The sequence below is a fragment of the Molothrus ater genome, chromosome 1, assembly GCF_012460135.2.
Source record: "Molothrus ater isolate BHLD 08-10-18 breed brown headed cowbird chromosome 1, BPBGC_Mater_1.1, whole genome shotgun sequence".
NCBI lineage: Eukaryota > Metazoa > Chordata > Aves > Passeriformes > Icteridae > Molothrus > Molothrus ater.
The window spans coordinates 26,138,744-26,160,839 of record NC_050478.2 but is presented as its reverse complement, the minus strand read 5'-3'; the positions used below and the strand labels follow the sequence as shown (position 1 = coordinate 26,160,839).

Genomic DNA, 22,096 nt, shown 5'->3' with positions numbered 1-22,096 from the left:
AGGTTTAATGAAAATATTATTAGGAAACCCAAACAATAAGTTCTATCTAGGAAGACAGTCAACCTTTTAGCTATGTTCTGTATTTTTACAATAGCTGCATGCACAGAATCCACATGAACACAATATCAATTGTTGTTAATACCCTATCAGTGTCCTATGTGGAGGTATGCTATTCCACTGAATGATAGCAGTTTTGTTTGTGCCTTTTAAAACATAACTTCTCCTGGTGCTGTATTGATTTATTAGATTATTAACATGTGCCAGCAAATCTTGCATTTTGAATGTCTTAAATTTCATAGCTGTTTCCAAATTATTATACTGTTCTGTAGTGGAATTAATTTAAGTCTGGGCATCAAGTTCCATGTTAATCTAGATCTAAAGCTGCAGCAGTAGCACTACAAGTGCATAGTTATCAGAAATTAAGCTTCAATAATAGTCTGTTTATTTACCTCTGCTGTATCTTTACTTATATGCATCTTAGCTTCATTCATTGGCTGATTAAAAACTGATTGATTTTGTGAGGAAATGTAATTTTTTACACTTCTATTGACTTCTCAAGTGCAAAATTCGCATTGAAAGGTTGCAGAACTCAGCATATAGCATTTATAAGTAAATAAAAGTTGAGTCCCAAAAAATGAACACCTTCCCACAAAACAAACACATTTTGGTAAAAAGAAAATTAGTAACTATGTGGCTGTGTTGGCTTTGTTAGGAACACAGTATACTGAAGAGAATGAGAAGAAGCTGCAGTCAAAGATAGCAATAGGAGCAACAGTCATGCTATGTGTGCATTTGTTGTAACAACAAGAACCTTGAGTGCAATGTTGGAAGCTTAAGCACTGCTTCATTTCCAAATACCATCTTTCTATCAAGAAAAGTCTGTGGAAGCACTGAATATTGGATGAAAGATAGAACCAAAGTTAGAACAAAAAAAAGGTTGTTTTTTTTTAATCTTTCATGACACATATGAAAGAGTGACTTTATAAAATTGTTATATCTTGTATGGCCAGGATATTGGCCCTGCTTCTAATCTAAACATATTTCCCCAAGACGGGTTTAGATTGTTTTGTTTTTTTTACTTGAAAAATGTATTTCTCTAGCCCTAAATGAGGCTTTGTAATGACACTCTGTCAGAATTTGCTTAAACTTCTATTCATAGTAATAGTTTCTTTCCATTTTTTCTCTTTAGGGAGAACAAGGCCCTCCAGGTCCCTATGGTCCTGCAGGACCCTCTGGCATTGGAGAGCCAGGACCCAAGGTAACTCTCAGAAATGTGTTTCTTAGATGATACCTCTGGATAGTCATTGTTTTGAATTAAATTTCTCACTTACTGTTTTATCAAAGTCAAAATCTTATCACTGATTGACAGGTTTTTGTATTCACATAGGATAGAGATAAAAGACCTGCTTTTCCAGCAACTCTTGAATTTTATTATGATCCTATTGATAGAAGTCAGAAACAATGCCATTTAAATGAGGGTTACCTGTGTGAGATAATTTTCCAGCACTAGCAGATGCTTGCACTAATGAGTAAACTACATTTCCAGGTATAGAAATGCATCTCAGTCACCGTGATATATGGCCAAGTGAGAGATTTGCCTTGTCATTCACTAGGGAACAAGATTCTCTGATGCAGCATTTCATTCCTCCATCTCATTTTACTGCAAAAGACTAGAAGGTGGAATCCAGTCTTGGAAAAGTCATGTCTGCCTATGCTGGCCAGCCAGATCTTGTCATGGAAAACTACAAAAGCATCTGCATAGGAAACATGACTCCTTAGTTTACAAGTTTTGTCAGAGACCTGCATCTCAGAGTCAGGCAAGAAATGTAAATTGGGTAGAACTAGAGCTCACTCTAGTTCTAGTGCTGAGTCTTTGGTGTAGCTTTCTGTCATCTTTTCCCCATGGTTTGGATACAAAAGACACCATCGAACAGACTTACACTTTTTTGCTTTTAGTGCTCTAATTTGTACATTCATTGAATTCCTGCATATTTCCTCTGCAGTAGGGCAGACCCCAGAACCCAGAGAGGGTTTATGAGCTCAGAAACCAGTATTTTACCATGTAAAAGGAGCAACACTCTGTCCTTCCAGAAGGAAAATAGTTTATGGAGAAGAAATATCACCCCCTGTCTTTTACTGCTTTGTAGAAAGATAAAAATCTCTGTGCCCTTATCCTTGAAGCACACAGTCCTCAGTAAACTGGGGAAACTGTGAAGATTATGACACCTTGTAAGTAGAAGATGCAGAAACTGTACAGCTCCTGGAGTTCCCATGCAATCCCATATTCCACTGAAGCAGGCTTCAATTCAAGTACCTAGATAGAGGCTACAGTGAGCATCCCTCACATCTGAGCATTCCTGCTTTGGTGCTGCAGCCAAATTTAGTCTGAGTTAACTCCCTCATCCATTTCATCTCTTAGACTTTGCAATTTTAAGCAGTTACCCCTATGTCTTCAGTGCTGGAATGCAATCTTGTGTTTCAAGTATTAATAGAAAGGTACTTTCAAATATTTCTAGAACATCATGTATGGGTTTTTTTCCTTTAGGAGAAGTTGCACATTAGATTTCAAGCCTTTGTGGTGATGCCATTAAATCACCTATATATAAATGTTATGCTCTTCAAAAGTACCAAGTTGAATTAGGATTGAACTTTCTAACTTTCTTTTTCACAAGGGTGCTGAAGGTCGAGAAGGTAGAGTTGGATTGCGAGGACCTCCTGGAATTGGTGAGCCAGGATTACCTGTAAGTCAGTGATATATGCATTGGGAATTTAAATGCAACAAATATGTAATTGATTGTCAGTAGTTGTATAGGATACTGATTCCATGACTACTTTGTACCTAGTCTGGAGCAGCACAAGCTATTCCAGCCCAGTACATCAGGAGCTGCATGTGGCTTGTCCAAGAAGGAGAATAAAACCACATCCAAGTCAGTTTTGGGAAAATAATTTTTAAATATATGTATGTGTATGTATATATAAAAATATATACATATATACACATATAATATGTACTCCTACTTGTTTAAGTTGACGATAACCTTTAAAAATTGTCTACATTAGAATTTTAAGAAGATGAACATAAAAGAAATTAAACATCCCTCAACTCTTATGTGTAATTTGGATCCCATCAAGAACAAGGACCCAAATTACATGCTTTTAATTATGTCTTTATTTTCTGAATTATAGAACTTTGGCAAGCTCTTGATTTAATGCTCAATGGCTGCTTTTTCTTCCTAAAATGTATGGTTTTCTTGTTCATATGAAGCCACAAATGTAGATGGATGTTAGGTTAATTGTAGTATTTTTGAAAGTTACTTTCATTTGTGAAAGACTATTTTTCTCACAAAAATATGTGGAAACTTTTTGGTTTCTCAAGATCATCCTTAAAAAATATTAGCTTTAAAAATAGTTAGCTGAATTTTGCAAGAGGACAGAAAGTGTTAGAAAAATACTTATTTCTGTATTTGTTTAAACCAAAATTAACATTCTCTAGTGTTGCCTATATAACCTGTAATTATGTACAAAAAATATGTTCAAATTGATGATTTTTATTGTGAAAATCATGAAATTATGTGAAATTATAGGGAATACATTTCACTGTAATACTAATTCTTTTATACATAAATCTGCAGATTCATTTGAGTTGTAAAAGTACAGTCTTTGGACACTAATTATGTAATTCACATGAATTCAGCATTGGCTTATTCTATTCCAAATGACCCAACTAATGGCTGCTACAGTTCATTTTAATTGCTGGGGCTCACTCAGATATTGTGGAAGCATTTTCACTTACCAGTGTCATAAATGTTGCAAAATCCTGTACTAGCAAATTACATAAAATTTCTATAAAAAATTGAACTGCTGGTATAGTTTGAATATATATTTGTTTTTCTTTCAGGGTCCACCTGGCCCTCCTGGTTTACCAGGTGAAAAAGGTTCGACAGGACAGGGCATTCCAGGAGATAAGGTAGTTTTATGGAAATTACTTTCTTTAACATTGTGGACCAAATTTGAAGTAGTGTCTAAGTTATTTAAGGGCACTGATAGTTCCATTGGTATAAAATTCTGGATGATGGATCTTGGATTTCTGAATCTGTGCTCCCAGAATATCCCGCTGATTTCAGAATTTCTATCCAGGTAATTACAAAAAAATTTGTACAGTGCCCTCTATCAGTAGTAAGTTAATGATTCTCTTATTTATGTGTTTAATGAGAGAACTTCTTTTGATAACATTAGTGAGACAAACTGTCTTCCAAGAAACTACTGAGCTATTTATGTTCTGTATTGGAAGAAGATATTCAGCAACTGCTTTCATTTTGCCTTACCATTTTGGGAGACTGAAAGATGAGTTGTATGAGTCTCTGAGGACAGTTATCTCATTTAGGGCATTTGCTAGGTTAATACATGTCAACTTCTTTAAAAAAAGTACAAACAATAACTGTACAAACAAAATTTATGAATAAATCATAACTGAGTTTCCTATCAAAATATATCCCTCTGTTTTATTGGCTTCAAGATTCTCTAGAGCCTTGAATTACTAAACCGAGATTTTTCTTCCTTTTATGGAAAAGGCATCAGTCATGTCCTTGCACTCAGTCTGAACTGATTTCTTTGACTAGTGAGCCTACTGTCATGTTTTCAAAATGTAACTTCCTTCCTCCTAGTATTTAATTTTCTCCCTTTGAAGTCCTATGTTCAAAAACACGAGTGCAGATGAAGTATGTTATGAATTGTAACCAATTTCTTTTCTCTAATTTGGTAATTCCATTGATTATTTTTCTAGTTTGTTTGTAAAGGAATATATTTTTCCTCATTATCCACATTGTGATGACCAGTTTGTCTAAGACAGTGTTCTTTATAAGTTCCTAAATACAAGTTTCAAAACTGTCATCGATTTCTAGGGTGAAAAAGGCAGTGACGGCGCCCGTGGTCCTGCTGGACCAAAAGGTGACCAAGTCAAAGGTGACAAGGTGAGGCATAGAGTATATTTATAATTGTATGTATAATCAATTATATTTATAGTTAAATTACAATTAAGTTTTTACAATATCACAACTACACAAGGGTATATTTTACCTGAATCTGAGCAGCTATGTTACACTGTTCCATGCAGCTCCATCAATGCAAGTAGCTGAGCCTGTTAATGTTAAATTAGAGCACTAATGACTCTATTCTATGCAGCTGGGAGTATGAGGGAAGAAATGTACTTTTTTTTTCCTCCTAAAATAATTTCAGAAATATTCTAGTTAAAATCTTTTAATTTTTAAATAAATATTTTAAAATGCAAAAATCCCTGAGTCATCTAATCTAACAGGGCCTGGAACAGGCAAAGAAACACTGATATTTTTAGGTTTTTCATATACTCTGCAGCTGCTGTGTTTACATTTTGAGTTTTTCTTCTGAGTGTTGTGCAAGAAGCTGTCTGTATTTCTGTACAAGAAAATCTTTAAAATTTATCTCAGTATGTAAAGATGAGCTATGGATCCTTCTAATAATAAAATTACAGGTGTGGTCATCTAATGTTATAAACAAGATAAAGTTTGCAGGGAAGAAGGGGCATTTTTTTTGTTAGATCAGTTTTCATAGGCAGAATTCCAGTGTTCCATTTAATTCAGATAGAAGCAGCAGACTTCAAGATAATATAGCTTGAAGCCTGCTACTCGGTGTTTGATTTAAATATGTTAATCAGATAGCATGGACTATTGCAATTTAGTTCTTGGGAATACTTTTCTATAGGGTGACCAAGGCCAGGTAGGACCACAGGGCCCACCAGGACCACCAGGACCAAGCCATCAAGGAAGGCAGGTAAGTCGACATTTTGGACATGTAATGAGCATTGGCATAAAGTTTTCATTTTATATTTTATCAGAGCTCTAATTTTAATGTAAAGACATTAAAAATCTCATAGTGATTTTTTTATTTTCAAAAGTATCAAAATAATTTTTAAGCAAAGCTTGTAAATACAACTGATTTTGACTGATTTGAATGGTCTTAGAATCAAGGAAATGTAAATTTGGTCTAATCTACATAATAATTTGCATAGGAGGTAAATCAGATAGCATTACTTTGGCAGTGATATACATAAGAATTTTACAAGGCTAAGTACCTATCAATTCTGAATGTCAAGCCCTTTGAAACTTGAACACACCCTTTAGCAGTTGATAAACTGAAACATTTCAAAAGATCTTCTGGGTTCTGCTAATTTTGGAAGGAAGATTTCTTATAAAGATAAGATAAAATTGTTATTAACTGAAAGATGGACTTGTGGTGATTTTCAGATGTGGAAGAGTGTAATGCACTAAGACTCACTTATTTTGCTTTATAGGGTGCACAGGGTCCACCAGGAAACCCTGGGGCAAAAGGCTCTCGAGGTTCTGGTTGGCCAGGACCAAAGGTAAAGGTTCAGACATTGTTTTTTAAAAGCAGCACTGTCACAAAACAGTAAGTATCTTTTCCAGGCTTTTCAAAAATGTGTTTGATGAGAAGAAAATGTAACTTTATTTGAGATAATAATTCCTTTTGAATCTTAGAAAGAAAGCCCTCCATGTTATCAAGATCTTCCCCAAATGGAATATATGGCTTCTACCTGCTTAGAATTAGCCCTTAGCCTTTGTGAATATGAACTTCTGTTTCTAAAGGAATACATATTTTTAAGAGGATATGTCAGACATCTTTGTGTCCAATGAGTTTGGTGCCACATATATGCGGTATTCAAGTAAATCATTTTACTAAACAGTTTAGCTTTAGTTCAGTGATAGTTTTGAGACTTCAGGCTAATCCCACCACACCTTCAGCCTGGACTTCAGCCTTTGATGGTCATCGTGAGAAAGAACCAAAACCAAAGACAGAAAGACTAGGACAGAAAAAAGAAATAAAGTGTACTTAGCTGACCCTGCACTGCAGAAGGAGGGAAAGCTGGAAGAGAACACAAAAGTGAGGAAAACAATTATTGCTGTCAAAGCCCAGGCCTCTAGTGGTACAGTGTCAGGTGAACACTGTCAGACAAGGAAAGGGGAATTGCTGAAATATGACAAGATCAAATGGAATGAACTGATGAACTGTAAATCAGAAGTGTTCTTAGTAATCACCTTGAATTTTGAAGGGAAGATATTCGTCAGTGTAGAAAAAGCATGAGAAAACCAGTAATTTTATTCTGGGTATAATTTTGGCATGTAAGCAGCAGTTAAAGCAGCAATATTTAATATTAGTGTAGAGAAAAATAGGTACCTGTGAAACATGTTATGTGGTAGGCCAATTCTCTATAGGTGATAAAGCAAAATTGGAAAATGGAATTCCTATCTCTTTAATTGTTTTAGAACTACAGGAGGAAAGAATTAGGAGGCTAAAACTTTCTCTTAAGCAGGACCTCTGATTTTTCTTTATTTGGACTCATTTTTCATTCAGGAACCAAAGAGTTTCTGAGGTAGTCCTGTAAAGTAAAAAATAAAATGCATTGAAGCATAAGGAATAAAGTTGGAGTGATTCACTTCAACTTTCTCCCACTGCAGGGTTAAATAAAACAGATGCAGTCCTACAAGTTACAGGGGATTTTAAAGAACATAAATCTCCAGTTGAAATCTTGACCGCTTAGGATCATAGAATTGTAGAATGTCATCACATCCTCCTCTCTGTGTAAGCTGCTAATTAGATTGTGCAAAAGTCAATGAAGTCAAACTGTGTTTCTCTATTAAACTAAAGACTTTTTGTTGCTAGGGTGAACCAGGTAAAGCTGGACAAAAAGGAGAACCAGGACTTCCAGGAATTAGCTCACCAGGACTTAAAGTGAGCCTGCTTTTATTTTTAATTGTTCTTTACATAGTCTCTTAATTCTTCCACTAATTGCTGATAAACCAAGCAGAAGATTTTTGGTATAAATGAACTGTGGTCAGAATAAGAAGGAATTTCAGTGAGGGTTGTAAAAGCATTGCCACTACCATAACTGGAACAAAGTTTTCCCCTAATCTTTTCTAAATTAGTGGGGTCTTTCCAGGGCCTGTTAGAAAGGTTGCTAACTCTGTCCCCCTGTTTTTTATGATGGGAAAAAAAAAGCCAGTCTGTGTGACAACAACGTTGTCAGTGTTACTGCCTGTGTTGAAAGAGATGTAAAAAACTTAAATCTTTGGCCTCAGATGCCATTTTGAAGACTGTTAACCATATCTTTAATGACTTAAATAGGGCTTCCAAAATCAGGTAAGGTGGCACAGACATCTTATTTTTAATGATTTTTTTCTTGAATCATGAAAGAAATGCTTGGCGGGGCTGCTTCTTATGAATTCTTTCAACTCTTTCTGGTAAATGTTAAAAGTAATGCCTTGGTCAGTCTGTACAAATGATGAGGGGTTAGTGCCCAGTCAAATGTTGGACATTTTTGGTTGATCATTCTTTAAGTCCCAGAATGTTTGACTTAGCAAGTGAATTACATTCGTATAACATTGTTATTGTGCACAGACTAACAAACAGCATTCAGTCATGGTTTTATTCACTGAATAAATAAAAATTTATTTAAGACAAGTCCAAGATTTACGAAATAGGTGGGAAACTTGGAGCGAAATTTCAAAGACTTACTTTATGGTTATTAAAAATTAGTGTCTCTATATAGCATTTAACTTACTGGAAATAACAACCTTTATTTGAGGAAAAATATTATTTATCTTTAATTAATATTTTCACAAACTGTTGAATCCATTTTACAGAATAAATGATTTTTTTAAAATAGGCAGATGTAACAATTTTTCTTTTTTAAGGGAGCTACAGGTCTTCCAGGAACCCCAGGAGAGAAGGGGGTGAAGGGAGAGAAAGGGTTGACAGGGAAAAAGGTAAGGAAATATATTTTACCACATATAAAAGGTGTACTAAAAGGGTGATGAAGGAAGAACAGAATATTTGCAGGTTTGCAGTGGAGTTCACCCTTGAGGAAAGCATATGCCAATACTTTTGCCAGGGATAAGGAACTGGGTGAGATGTGTCCAACAAACTCTACTTACAGTGATTACCACCTGAATGAGCAACTGAGCTGCAGGCAAGCAGCCCTGGCTTTTGTGGGCAATTGACTACTGTCACAATCTCCTTGGAGAGCAGATAGCTCATGTCTTTAGCATGTTCCTCGTGCCCTGTTCAGGTCTTTCCTGACCTGAGAAGTAATGCTGCATCACTGGGACTTAGGGCATCTCACAGGCTGCTGAGCTGTGGCTGTAAGCTGCCAGCTGTGGTGCAGGACCCCGCACAAACAGCTGACCCCGGGGCTTTTGTTCTCAAGGGAAACTGAGGATCTAGGAGAAACTCCACCACATTTGGAAAAAGAAGAATATATTAAAAATGGTGGACAGTAATTTAGAGGGGTGAAAAACAGAGTGGCCAAAATAGTAAGTTTAGAGTAAATTAAATGAAAGCTTTTCATTGGACTCTTTCCAAAATGAATAAGCTGCTGAGAAAGCAAAAGTCAGTGCTGTGCATTTTTAACTGCTGCTGAGAATCCAGGTGCCTCCAGACAGCTACTGTGCAGCTCTTACAAGAGGGTAGCAGCTGGCTGCCATATAGAATTGATAAACTAAACATAATTTGGAATAAGCAAATTAGCATTTTTGACTGCGGGCTTTAAATCAGAAAATATTTGAATAGTAATAAATAATATTAAGAATGTAATGTTACATTTTTGTCACCTAAAATTGCAGTCAGACAAGCTCTAGCCTGAAGTGGTAAACCTTCCACTGTGAGAAAATATGTGGCATTTCTGTTGCTACTTAATTATATTTTTAAAATTTGTATCATCTCCTGCTCAAAAAGTAAGATTCCAGTGTATCAAAAGTGCATCAGCATTAAGAGTAAATGTTGGGTTAAAGTTACAGATGGTCATGCTGGGTTTTTGGTCTTTTCTCTTGCATATTGCCTTTACTCTGATGATTAATTCTGTTGTCACCTTTCCTGTTGCTAGCCATTGAAGGTAAAAATAGTAGAACTGAGCAGCTACCCTGGGTATTCAGGGCAGTGCACAGAACAGCTGGATGCCTGCAGTAAGTAGCATTGTGATATTACAGCAGTTATTTGCTGGTGTGACAGTGTCTCACCATAGTGGGATCCAGACTGATGCCTATCAACAACAGGCTCTGTAATATCCCTTTCATCAACAGTTCAAATCAGAAATGGATTTTAACCTCATTTTAATCTACCTTTCCCTCTCTAAATTATCTGCAGGTATCCCTATATACTAATCTGGCTTGTATTATGCATAAATGTTTTGTAGGTAATGTTCCTTAATAGAATGTTTTGTGGGCTATTTTTGAGTTATTTAATGTAACGTTCCTGGCAAATATTTTCAGCCTGGATTGGCCACTGGCTATACATTGGTCTAAAATTACTTCTCAGAATTGGTCCATCAAGACATTTTCTGTTAAGTTTGCAAGCATTTCTCTTCCTCTTATAAGTATATGCATGGAATCCTTCCTACAAAAGATTGATGTAGTTGCAAATGGCACTATTACAAATGTCTGTGAAAATAAGGACTATGAATGTAGGAGATTGCAAGGCTTTAAGAATACTTTATTCTTTGTAGGAAAAAAATTAACCAGATATTTACTGACATTTTTGGCAAAAGTATTTATGCAAGCATTGTTTCTCATAAGTCTATCAGTAAAATTAACTATGTGAAAAGTAATTAATAATTTAATCTCTGTTAGGGGGAAAAGGGAGAAGAAGGTCCAAGAGGCCCAGAAGGACCCCCTGGCAAAGGACTTTTAGGCCAAAAGGTATGACTTGATGTGCATGCTGGGGAAATACTACAGACTTTTGTAAGAGTTTGGCTTCTGACCTCCTTTTTCATTCATTATATCATAAGTCTCAATTCTATTTTAACTGATGATTTAGAAGGATTGAAGAGAGAGAGCAATGTGTACTGTAGCCTGACCAAGTGCAGCAAAATCAGACCCTAAACACAGAGACTAAAGTTAATAGGGAGTAGAGATTTCCTAAAAATTCAGTACAGAATTTTAATTAAAGTTCAGAATTGACAGATTAGCTTAGTGTGTTGATAGAGAGAGAGAAACTTCGAGAAATTAGGAGAATAGTTAAATATCTTAATATGAAATTAAAAGTCTGGAAAGATGTATTAGTAGAGAGACAACTTTAATCTCCCATTTCATATAATTTGGGACATTTGGGTCACATTCTAGAAATGAGCAGGATTTCCTTTGGGGTGGAACATCTAAACGTCTCTGGGTTAATAATTATTGTTGTGGTTTGGGGTATTTCTGTAGCTGCAGCTGTGAATGAATCTTTGCTGTGATTGAAAAAAAGTTTGTTTTCTTCAGGGTGACCCTGGAGAAAAAGGATCCAAAGGAATGATTGGTCCTACAGGACTAACAGGCCCAGCTGGACTAAAAGTAAGCTTGTTCTTCCATGGTAACGCTTCTCCTTGTATTTTATTAGAAAAGCTATGAAGCTTATGCAGTGTAAAAGTTTCTCAGGCATCTGATGCTTATAGACTTAACAGAACAAAGGGAAAGCAGAAATATTTCCATCATCTACCCTAAATGACACAGTACTCTCAAGGAGAAAAAGAATAAAGATATAATTACATATAGTTATGCATGAGCACTAATAAGCTAAACTAAAGTTGTCTGAGTGATTCTAACCATGAGTATTTCCAAAATTTTTACTTTGAATCATTAACTTTCTGTTATAATATTTTGTAAGCGTTGCTCTGAATGAATTATAAAGAAATTGAAATAAGTGTTCTTGTTATTCCATTGGATTGTAAGCCAGACAAAAAAATTAATTCAAACTAAAAAAATTCAAATACACAGTTCAACCAATAGTTATTTCAAACATTAAATTTAGACCAGCTTTCATAAGAACAATATGTTGATTTAAGTATTTTTTACAGTATTGCTTGTTTTGGAGGTAGATCTGTATTGTAGCTCTTTTTAGTTCAGAAAGTCAAACTCTCTATTTAGGTCAACATTATACCATTTTGTAACAGGGTGATCGTGGAGAGAAAGGACCCCCTGGTGTACCTGGATCATCTGTTTGGGGACCTCCTGGACCAAAGGTGACTATCTGATACATATTTCCTAGAGACTAGAGATTGAAAATTTCTAGTGTACATTTCTGTCAAAATTAAAGAATCTGGTTTAAGGAACTTAAAATTCCTTGTTGTAGGAACAAAAATACTGAATTTCAGAAATAAGGACTAAAAAGTATTAAAAATTAACAGTCAGTGTTAGAGGCCAGGACCTTTAATAGCATGCTGAACTTGGTACATAATGATTTCCTCCTGAAGCCATTTGTTTAAAAAAACCCAAAAACTTATTAGATTTCTGTTTTGGTTGGGTCCTTCATGTGAAATTAATTTGTTTGAAGTTGGTTTTTTTTTCAAATTTGCCATGCTTTTTGCTTCTTAAAATATGGCATTAAACTCCTGCCAGAATATGGTTATGTATAGTTCTAGGGTGTTATATGCTGGTTTTTTTTGAGATGAGTGTTTGTTTGTCACTTCCAAATGAGCTGGCCTGTATGACCTACTTGAAATGAAATGTCACCTAAAAGATAGCTAGGGCTTCATCCATCTCATTTTCTTTATGGGAAAAATGTACTTGAAATATCTGGGACTTGTCCTGTTGAGTAAAATAGGTGGATTCAACAACAAAAAAAAAAGCTAACTTTGAAGGTTTTAAAAATATTTGAAAATTCAGTGATATTTAAATAATAAAGTACTCTTGTTACTTAAATTATTCTTGTTGTAATATGTCAGGTAACTTCAACTTTAGTTGATACTTTTCACCTTTGGTGTTAGTTTGTAGAGTCAGGGAATCATAATGCATATCATATCATTCTGAAGCAAAATCATCCCCATTTTTCTTCTTCCTTAAAAATATATATGCCTCACTCCACAAGTACAAGGGAGGGTATGGTATATACAAAATATCTGACATATACAGTCTGGCAATAGGACATCACAGAGGAATATTATGTCTTTTGGACTTGTTTGTGCATGGAGGAGAAAAAAAGACAAAAATGCAAAATGCTCAGGGTATACCTAGAGTAAAAATATAACCATGTAGAAGAAAAAAAGAAGATTGTGAGGTGCCCATATCTCCTATATTGGTTTCAAGCCATAATAATGTGACAAACTTTATGTGAGGAGAATACAGGTGACATGCTAAAAGCCACAACTTGTATGAGGACAAGTTTCATTAAATCAGTCTCCTTTCTTCATGTTTTCCAGCTACTGTGGCATTTTTAAATAGACAAGTAAGGGAGTCAAGGTTGTTCATTAATAAATTCATGATGAAAAATAATTTTGTACAGTTCCTTGTCTTTTTACCTATGATTTTATTCTGTTCAGTACAGTTCATACAACTTTCATAGCAGAGGGGTCATTATCCAATATCCAATGAACTCTGTAGGAGTCTTTTGAAATTCTTTACTAAGTTTTAGAGCAGGGCTTATAAGGGCAGTAGCTGGTGGAAAAACCCCAAGCATTTGGGTAATTATAAAATGCAAGTTGATTTTTCAAAAATATTCAAAACTTTGTCTTCTCAGTTCCATCATAACTTCTTTGATTTAAACAAATATCCACTATGTTTTGGACAGTTGATCAATAATGTAACAGACTACACAGGCTCTGTTTTATCTTTCGGCTGTGGAAAGCACAATGATAACTATTAATTTTGTTCCTAAAACATCTTGGTGTCAGCAATTGAGAAGACAGACATGATAAATTTCTAATGCAGAGAATGTTTCTCAAAGCTTGGAGTTATTTCTGGGAGTCTGAGGTCTTTTTGGGACATCTCTAAGTATCTGAGATGGTGATTAGTGTTTGCTAGAGGTCTTACCTCCTGGGCAGCCATGGTTGTGTCCATTGGGAGTTTATTTCTTTTAAGCTACACCCACATTTGAGGACTGGAGTTTTATTTCCCTTAGCAATCATTATGTCATTACTAATATGGGGACAGTGACATTAGAAAGATTTTTTTCTAATATTTCTTTGTCATGGTTACAGCTGCTGAGTGATTTAGAGCATTAGAGCATTTAATTGCATTCCCTAGTGAATGTTTCCTGAAATACTGCATGCTCTTCTCACTAAGAAATTGCAAGTGTTTCATTACAAATTTATATTTTCTTAGAAAGTTCCTTAATGTAAAGTGAAACATCTGTTTCCAAAGTGTAAACACCGGAAGGAGCCAAATTCTGTTCCATGAAGATTAACATAAGGAATGTGAGTTCTAAGCCTGACTGCTTGCCTGGAAAGCTACTGACAGAGCTGTTACCAAAGAGCTGAGCTGTGTAATATTTGTGGAAAACTCGAGTTTCTCCCTGAGTCTTCAGACTATGGAACTTGCAATTTTGAAGTGCTGTGCCATTGCATCAGGCTTTCTAAGCATACTCTGTCTCAGCACTTGTCTTTGAATTTCCTTGCTGTTCTCTTTGTACTCTGACAGAAACAAGGTCATGCAGCCTGCTTGTGGGCAAAAGCAGGCAGGAGCCACAGGTGCATCTGGCCTCTCAAAGTGAATTATGACATTCAACCTTCATCTGAAAACTAAAGCCATCAAGTTATTTGTCAAGGTAGAACAAACTCTTTTACACAGCTGGGGAGAAGCAGAACTGTGAAAGAGGTCAGAATCAAGGTAGTGAAACCTTCCTCTAGAAATACTGGTTTCATGTTACCTAGCTCAAAAATTGTCTCTGTAAGAAAGAACTGAATACTTGTTCTTCTCTGTAAAACTTTTGAAGTTAAAACTGAATATAGTTAATATAATTCTGAATTTGTTTCTTTTTGCATAGGGGGATCCAGGATACCAGGGACCACCAGGAGATGATGGACAACCTGGAAATTCAATAATGGGACCAACGGTAGGAGTTTTTAGACAAAAGATAAAAAGTAAATGAGTGTGAGACATATGCAAAACTCCTGTGAAAATATAGAGACCACTTGAACCTTTTAAGTAAAGGAATTCACTAATTCTTCAACTTTTCCATCATTCCATGTTATGTCTATTTTTAAAATAAACTTCTTATCTTTACAAAGAAGAAACACAAAATTCTGTAGATAACTAGTCCAGTGTACCTCACCCTGCAACTTCCCATAGGAAGTCTTCATCAGGAATACAGTTCTTCAAATTCACCTCTTCCCCTCTAAAACACTTTATATCATATTGTACTTCTGTCACTTGTCATCTGGGCTGCAACTTTCTTTAAGACTTCTGCCACTTCTGATAAGGGAGTATTTCAGGGAAAGGTACCATTCTTATGATCTCTTTTTCAGGCTAAAATTGGGAACCTTCTTCAGAAACTTTTTTTTTTCCTTTACCATGTCTGCACATAAAATATTCTGCTCAATTCCATCACTTCACTTTGGGGAAATATAGACAATAGACCCAAATCAGAAATCAATTAGTGTATGCCAACCTAACACAATGTAGCTCAAAATAAAGCCACTTAATTCAATAGATTTTGCATGATAATGTTTTAGGAATACCAGTAGCGGTATTTACTCCTGGCTTGACACAGTTCTACCAGTACCTCTACCAGAGGATGCTGAATAGCACATTGAACCACTCAGAAACTTTTATTTCTGATTTTTGAAAACTCCAAATTTCCTTTGTCTATAATATAGAAATTACTTCACTCTATTATTCTTATAAAAAGGAGTGATGAACATGACTTAGTTGTGCAGTCGTATCCCTAATCAATTAGGTTTTGATTATAATAGCTGTTTTATTTAATTTTTAATCACCATGGATGCAAGATTTACATTTATATACATTTTTTGTAGTTGTTTTGAAAGGGTGTAGAAGCAACTATCTTTATAATATTACTTTGGAAAACTGCTTTAGTGTGGAGGCCTTTAAGCCTACCAGGGAAACCTCTAGGATATTGCCCCAGAAGAGTTTACCACTGCCTTGGAGAATGCCTGGTCCTTAGGGAGAGTCGAAAGGGGCTTCTCCCATGATGCTCTGCAGTGTTATGTTAATCTGCCCTTTCCTGATAGGTCATTGCCTTTTGCCCTGCCCTTTGTACTACCCCTGTGCCCCCAAATGATTGGCTGTGACCCCATACATAACCCAGGACCCTGCCCTGTTTGTTTGCCTTTTGTCCCTGGGCTCCTGTGGCGTGACTCTACAATAAACCTCGCTGGAGCTCTACACAGAGACCCTTTCCATCTTTCTTTGCTGACTAGCTGTGGTGTGAGTGTGGATTGAGTGACTGTACTTGCCCAAGTGGCTTTCTCAGAAGATGCTTTCAGGAAGGTAGCAGCAAACACCATCCACTTTACCATACCGCTACGCTTTAGAACCTGCACTGGAAAGGCTGGAAAAGCAGATGAATTCATTTAGCAGACTATCTGTGGCATCAGGGGCATTTACTCTCTTACCAGTGCACTGACTTAGAGGGAGTCACTGTGATTTTTTCTTCCAGACACCACAAAACTGTGAGAAGCAGAAATCCCAGAATTGCTCCTAGGCCATCTCTTGTGTGACTGTTTAAAAAGCCCCAACAAAATAATCTGAAATGGAGAACTGTTTCTTATATAAGATTTGGCAGTAGATTTGACCTAAGTAGATTTATAACATTTATGGTTGTGCTACTAATAGGTAGCCCAGACACATGACAAAATCCCAATTCTCACAGAAGAGAATGTGTTAGTATGTATTTGGTATTTACAGTGGCCTGCTGGGATTAAATGAAAACATCTGTTTGGCTGTTTTTTTACTGTAGTGAGATTAGAAGCAAAAACAGATATGAGCCCATGATTTATGTTTTCCTTTCTTAAATGTTATCAAACATTTCCGAAACATTTCTCATTTTATCCACAGTTTAAGATCTGTGGATATTAAGAGTCAGGAAGAGGTAAAACTGACTTTCCATTATAAAACTATTTATGATCTAGAAGCATGCTGGTTGTTTAAATTTTTACAGAGGCGTATCAAAATTCCATCATTTGAAAATTAGGAGACATCTTCAAGAGCTGACACAGTTTGAATCTGGTCAGCGTCTGTTTGAAGTCTGTCAGTGAAACTCTCCAATTGGATTCAAGAATGGATGTGATTCATACAGGAATGACCTACTATATAAAATTTACTTAGGCATAAGGCATGCTTGGATCACTATCCACATATTTCATCTAAAGTAATTTCAGGGTTTCATCTTACCCAGAACATTGAGTCTACCTTGTCTTTCTTCATTTACCTACCTGCTACCCTAAACCTATGATGTATAACTTTAGGAGACCCAAAGCATCTCTTCCATTTTTCTGATAGGACTAAATTTGTTAATAAAAATACATTATTTGTGTCTATGGTAGAGACATTCATGGGACAGGAGATTTTGGCCAAAAGTTTGTTCTAGTTGTATATCCAACTAAAATACAAGCTGGTTTGTTGTCCAGACAGGGACATTGTATTCAGATGGACCAGGTCAGCTGAGGTCTGAGCTGCTAACTGGTCTCTCTTCTTGATTTCTTGAAGTGTTGTATTATTGTAGAAATTTACAGGCGCAATGCACAATGATACAACAGTTTTCTGTCCCTTGTAGTTTCATTTTCCTTGTTATTTCCTTTTACTGGAGTAGACAGGGAAATATTTGTATATTTGTATGTAATTATTCCTGAGGATATGTTGTACCTATGTACATTAACAACACTCAAGAAGTTGTTGACAGCTCTCTGCAGCACTCTTTCACAGAGTGTATCAACATTTCTTGGTTCTCTGGGATGGAGAGAAGGGCATGCAGCTCTCTCTGTACAGCCACAATATCCATACTGTGCTCTGAGGGAGGTGCAGGTGGGACCTACACGCATCCATGAGGATTTCCCGTTGCTGGTGCTCTCATGTGAGCATCTACAGTACAGACCAGCAGCATACCCTCAGAGATGCGTCAAAGCAACATGTTTTCTTCCTGGGTTTTGTGAACAGTCTATTTCAAGCTCAGCTAATTTTCTCAAAAAAGGTCAGGAAAACTCTCACTGGAGTGAGGAAAGAGGAAAAGTTTGCTATTTGCTTCTTGTCTGGCTGTGAAAGGAAGCATTGAGGTTTTGCTGATGCACAAACCTTTAGTGGGAGTCGGTGGAAGGGTCAACAGAAGGAGTGACTGTCTCTTGAAAAGAGAGCATTTTAGACTGCTCTTTTTCTTATAACTGTTGTATTTCTTTCTTTTCCTACTTTCCTTTGCAGAATGAAGTTTTGCTTTACTGTATGAGAGAACCAATGTGATTACTCTAGAAGTGCAAAATGTGCACATATAACTTAAGGCTGGCATATCATGTTTCAGTATTCTGAATTCAGTTCTTATTGCTCAGACTTACCCCTGAAATGATAAAAAGTTTGGTTTTGAAAATAAATTTAACTTTGTATGGGCTGAATACAAAGTTAGTGCTCTGGAAATTTATCTCTGCAACAACAAATCCAGAAATTAACAATTTCCTAATAAGAATTTCAACCCCGAATAAGAATTCTTATTCTTCTAAAATCTTAATTAATTGAATTGAAACCACAATAAAAAAAGCATAGCAATTCCTGAACTTTGTGAATGAATTTTAAGAGCTAGTAACTGCTATTCTATGTTTCCAAAAAGATTTTAAACAGCTTCCTTACATATTTGTTAATATTCTTTACACTGTGATAGTCCAGGTAGTGGCACGATTTCTGACTTCCTGTTTTGTGTTTAGGGGCACCGAGGGCTACCTGGACCACCTGGACCTGAAGGACCAAAAGCTGACAAAGGTGACAAAGGTGAAGCTGTAAGTAGAGTTTTAATTCTGTACTTTGTGTTCAAAAAAACCAAACCAAACAAACAAAAAATAAAGCCCAACGAAATTACTATGTGATAGTACAATATTTAGATGCTTAGTTTTGGTTACCTAACTAAGTGCAGTTAATTACCCCTTAGCTAATTTAAATGTATCATGGATATTTTGAAGCCCTTTTCTAGATACAGTAGCAGTTGTACCAGCAGTTGGAATTGGATATAAATGGTTCTCATTTCATTGTCATGAAAGGGATACCATGTATTTCATAAAAATCTTTATGCTGCTCATATGTGTTTAAATATAACCACTGTTTTGAATTCTTTTTCTGCCTCCCTTTTCTTTACTCTTCTCTGATCAAGATTTCTAATACCATCTGCTTGACCAAATTTTGCAGCTCCAGTTCCTTGGATTTTCAGATGTTTTTCATGCTGGGCAGTTAAATCCTCTAATTTGAAGATTTTTCACCTCTTGCTTTTCTGATGGTTGGCTTCAGAAGGAATTAATATCTGAGTTTTCCAGCGGCACATTCAATTACAAGGACATATCATCCTAAATTTCAGTCACCCAAAACCACATAGACATGTTTGACCAGCCTCTCTCTCTTCCACTAGAAAGTGGAAATACTGTTGCCGTCCTTCAACCACCACATGTCAAACTTCCACTAGCACTATTTTCTTTGTGTGTCTAATCCAGCTTTATTTCAAACTACAACCCTCCCAAGCACTCCCAAATGCACTGAGGTGGGACCTGAGTGCTTCCAAATTCCTACTCAGCTCCAATTTCCTATCATTCAAACTGATGCTGAGAAGGTCCTTTGGGATCAGAATTATTACACGAGGCATTCACTCAGAACTCCTGGTGTAATGCCTTGTACCTGACACATTTCACGTTGTGTAATGTGCAAAGGCTCTGTTGTGCTGTCTCATGGTAACATCTTTCCCCTGCCATTCTGTGCCCCATGAGCTGGAAAGATCAGCTTCATAAAGCACTGTCAGACATGGACAAGATTTATGTGGCTAAGTAGGTAGCAGGGTGGTGGGAACCCAGAACATTCCTCTGTGGGAACCCAGAACATTCCATGGCTGTCCAGGACAGCCGGGACCCCTGCCAGGGGGCTCAGAAGGCCTGGCACAGACCCCAAAACACCTGTGGTTTTGATTATGACCTGTGGAGCAAATTGCCAACCTTATCTGAAGATCAGCAAGCCACAACAGTTTTAGAAGAATATTAGTGAAGTTATCACGGAGCGGAAAAGCAAATTTTAGGGTTTTTGGTATGGGGGTTCAGGAGGCAAGATGGAGGGAACTGGGTGTGTCCAGCCTTTTTCCTTCTTCTTGGCCTCCATCCTCTGCTGTGATGTTGGCACTTACAGATTGGTCTAGAGTAGAAGCTCACTGTCTAACATAGGTGATAGGTATTGGAACGTAATTGTAAACATTGTATACTTAGTTTTTAGTATTAAGACATAACACCGCCCCAGGGGCAGGCCGTGTGCCTGGAACTGTCCAGCTGGGTGGACCTCGGCAGGGCAGGAGAAAATTTTTTATAGATAAGACGCAATAAACAACCTTGAGACCAAGAACTGAAGAACTCCCACTCATTCTTCAAGTGCCTGGGCTGGGAAAAGAGACTTTTAACAATCTTGGGGTTGCAGCGACCCAGAAAGGCCCCAAGAGGGTGGGTCAAAGCCATCTGCCCTATGAATGCTGAAAGGGAGCCTGAGAATGCCTCCAGCAGTATGAAAGGCAGCTGAAGGGGCAGATGAATTGAGCAGGGTGTTCAGGAGAACAGACTACCAAACACAAGTACACACAAATATGTTAGTGTCACCTAACCCCTAAATTTAGATGGGTTAGCTCTGGTATTTCAGTTGTCTAATGCTTGCAGCATATGAATCATGGAGCAATGTCTGCTTTCCCACTGTTTTCCTTGAGCTGAGAACAATGTTCTTAAGTCAAGAGTTGTACTTTTTTCCACCAATCTGAGTCTTTTTAGGTTTCCCTAAAAATAAATGTGAAGAAATTATCTTCTTTGTTGAAAAACACAAGTACCTTAAGACAACTACTGACACATGCTTTATTTTTCTGCTGTACCAGGGACCTCCAGGACCAGCAGGCCCTGCAGGACCAGAAGGACCAAAAGGCGTGGGAGATGCTGGACCAAAGGTATTTGTCCAATGGTAGACCAATGCACCTGACTTGTAAACAAGGTAGACATCTTCCAAAAAATGCATTGGATAAGAACGAAAAATATATGACAAAATGCTGCAATCTCATCTCCCACTTTTCAGTTCTGTTAGAAGAAAAGCTTGTGATAGACTTTTCTGATGTGACAAAAACTAGTTCTCACTTTATCCTCAGACTGGATACAAATTTGCAGGTTTTCCATACATCCAAAGCCCAGGAAGCTTCTAGATGCTGGTGGAAGTCAGGATCCAACACAAGCACAGTATTGCCTATTAATTATGCCCTTCTTTTCTCTGGCAGAAGTGTGAGGGATGAGGCCAAAAAATGAGTTAAGGGTTACATGGAAGTACTGAGATATCTTTTAAGTTGGATTCCTAAGAGAAGGGTATAAAAACCTTTATCTAAAATAATTTGTTTATTTGTTTGGAGGCAAAACTCACAAAAAATCCCAAACAACAAAAAGCTGATAAAGGTATTTGAAGTACAACACTTAAACTCTTCCAAGATTTTCCATAAGGCACAGAATAGCTAAAGTCTTATGAAACTATAAGCAGTATGTAAATCAGCTAAAAAGTCACATAGTAATTCTTACATTGCAAAAAGTCAGAAAAAGAGACTTAAGACTAGAATCATACAACAAATTGCTTTAAAATATCCCAGAGTGGTTTTATTAATGATTTCCTCATTGCATATGTGAAATAAGAAACAGGCAGCCTGTTGCAGAAGGAGGCAAAAGAAATATTGCCCAAACAAGTTTTTTCCAAACAGAAGGAACTTTCAACTTCAGTTCTCTGAACAGGAGAATTTACATTTAAAATAAACTGCAATAACCTCTCAAAAACATCCACAATAAAGGAAAAATTGAAGGACATTCATTCTTAGAATGACTTGACTTTAGCATTACCACAGGATGGTCCCAATGGCAGTGGGATCTGGGAAACTTGGCTTTATGCTTCTCTTTTGAATTAATGCCTATCAATACAAGGCATTTCACATCAATTAATGCAAGAACTAAAAGTGATTTCAGTTATGTTATTCAATATAAATTTACAAAAAATGGCTAAACTAATTAGATTTTTCTGTATGAGACTGTATCTTTCCAAATAGAAATATCAGGTTTGCCATAATGTAGTCTTATAATACATGATTCTTGATACTACAGAAC

General features: G+C 36.5%; 1 protein-coding gene across 1 annotated transcript in view; it reads left to right on the top strand.

The window, feature by feature from the left end:
* COL28A1 (collagen type XXVIII alpha 1 chain) overlaps positions 1–22,096 on the top strand; it is a 57,031-nt gene that overhangs the window by 14,924 nt on the left and 20,011 nt on the right. Inside the window, exons 12-25 of the mRNA XM_036406884.2 lie at positions 1,190–1,258; positions 2,673–2,741; positions 3,899–3,967; positions 4,902–4,970; positions 5,737–5,805; positions 6,326–6,394; positions 7,714–7,782; positions 8,745–8,816; positions 10,674–10,742; positions 11,304–11,375; positions 11,975–12,043; positions 14,782–14,850; positions 18,665–18,736; positions 20,842–20,910. Coding sequence (XP_036262777.1) covers positions 1,190–1,258; positions 2,673–2,741; positions 3,899–3,967; positions 4,902–4,970; positions 5,737–5,805; positions 6,326–6,394; positions 7,714–7,782; positions 8,745–8,816; positions 10,674–10,742; positions 11,304–11,375; positions 11,975–12,043; positions 14,782–14,850; positions 18,665–18,736; positions 20,842–20,910 — 975 coding nt within the window. The remainder of the gene's footprint in view (positions 1–1,189; positions 1,259–2,672; positions 2,742–3,898; positions 3,968–4,901; positions 4,971–5,736; positions 5,806–6,325; positions 6,395–7,713; positions 7,783–8,744; positions 8,817–10,673; positions 10,743–11,303; positions 11,376–11,974; positions 12,044–14,781; positions 14,851–18,664; positions 18,737–20,841; positions 20,911–22,096) is intronic.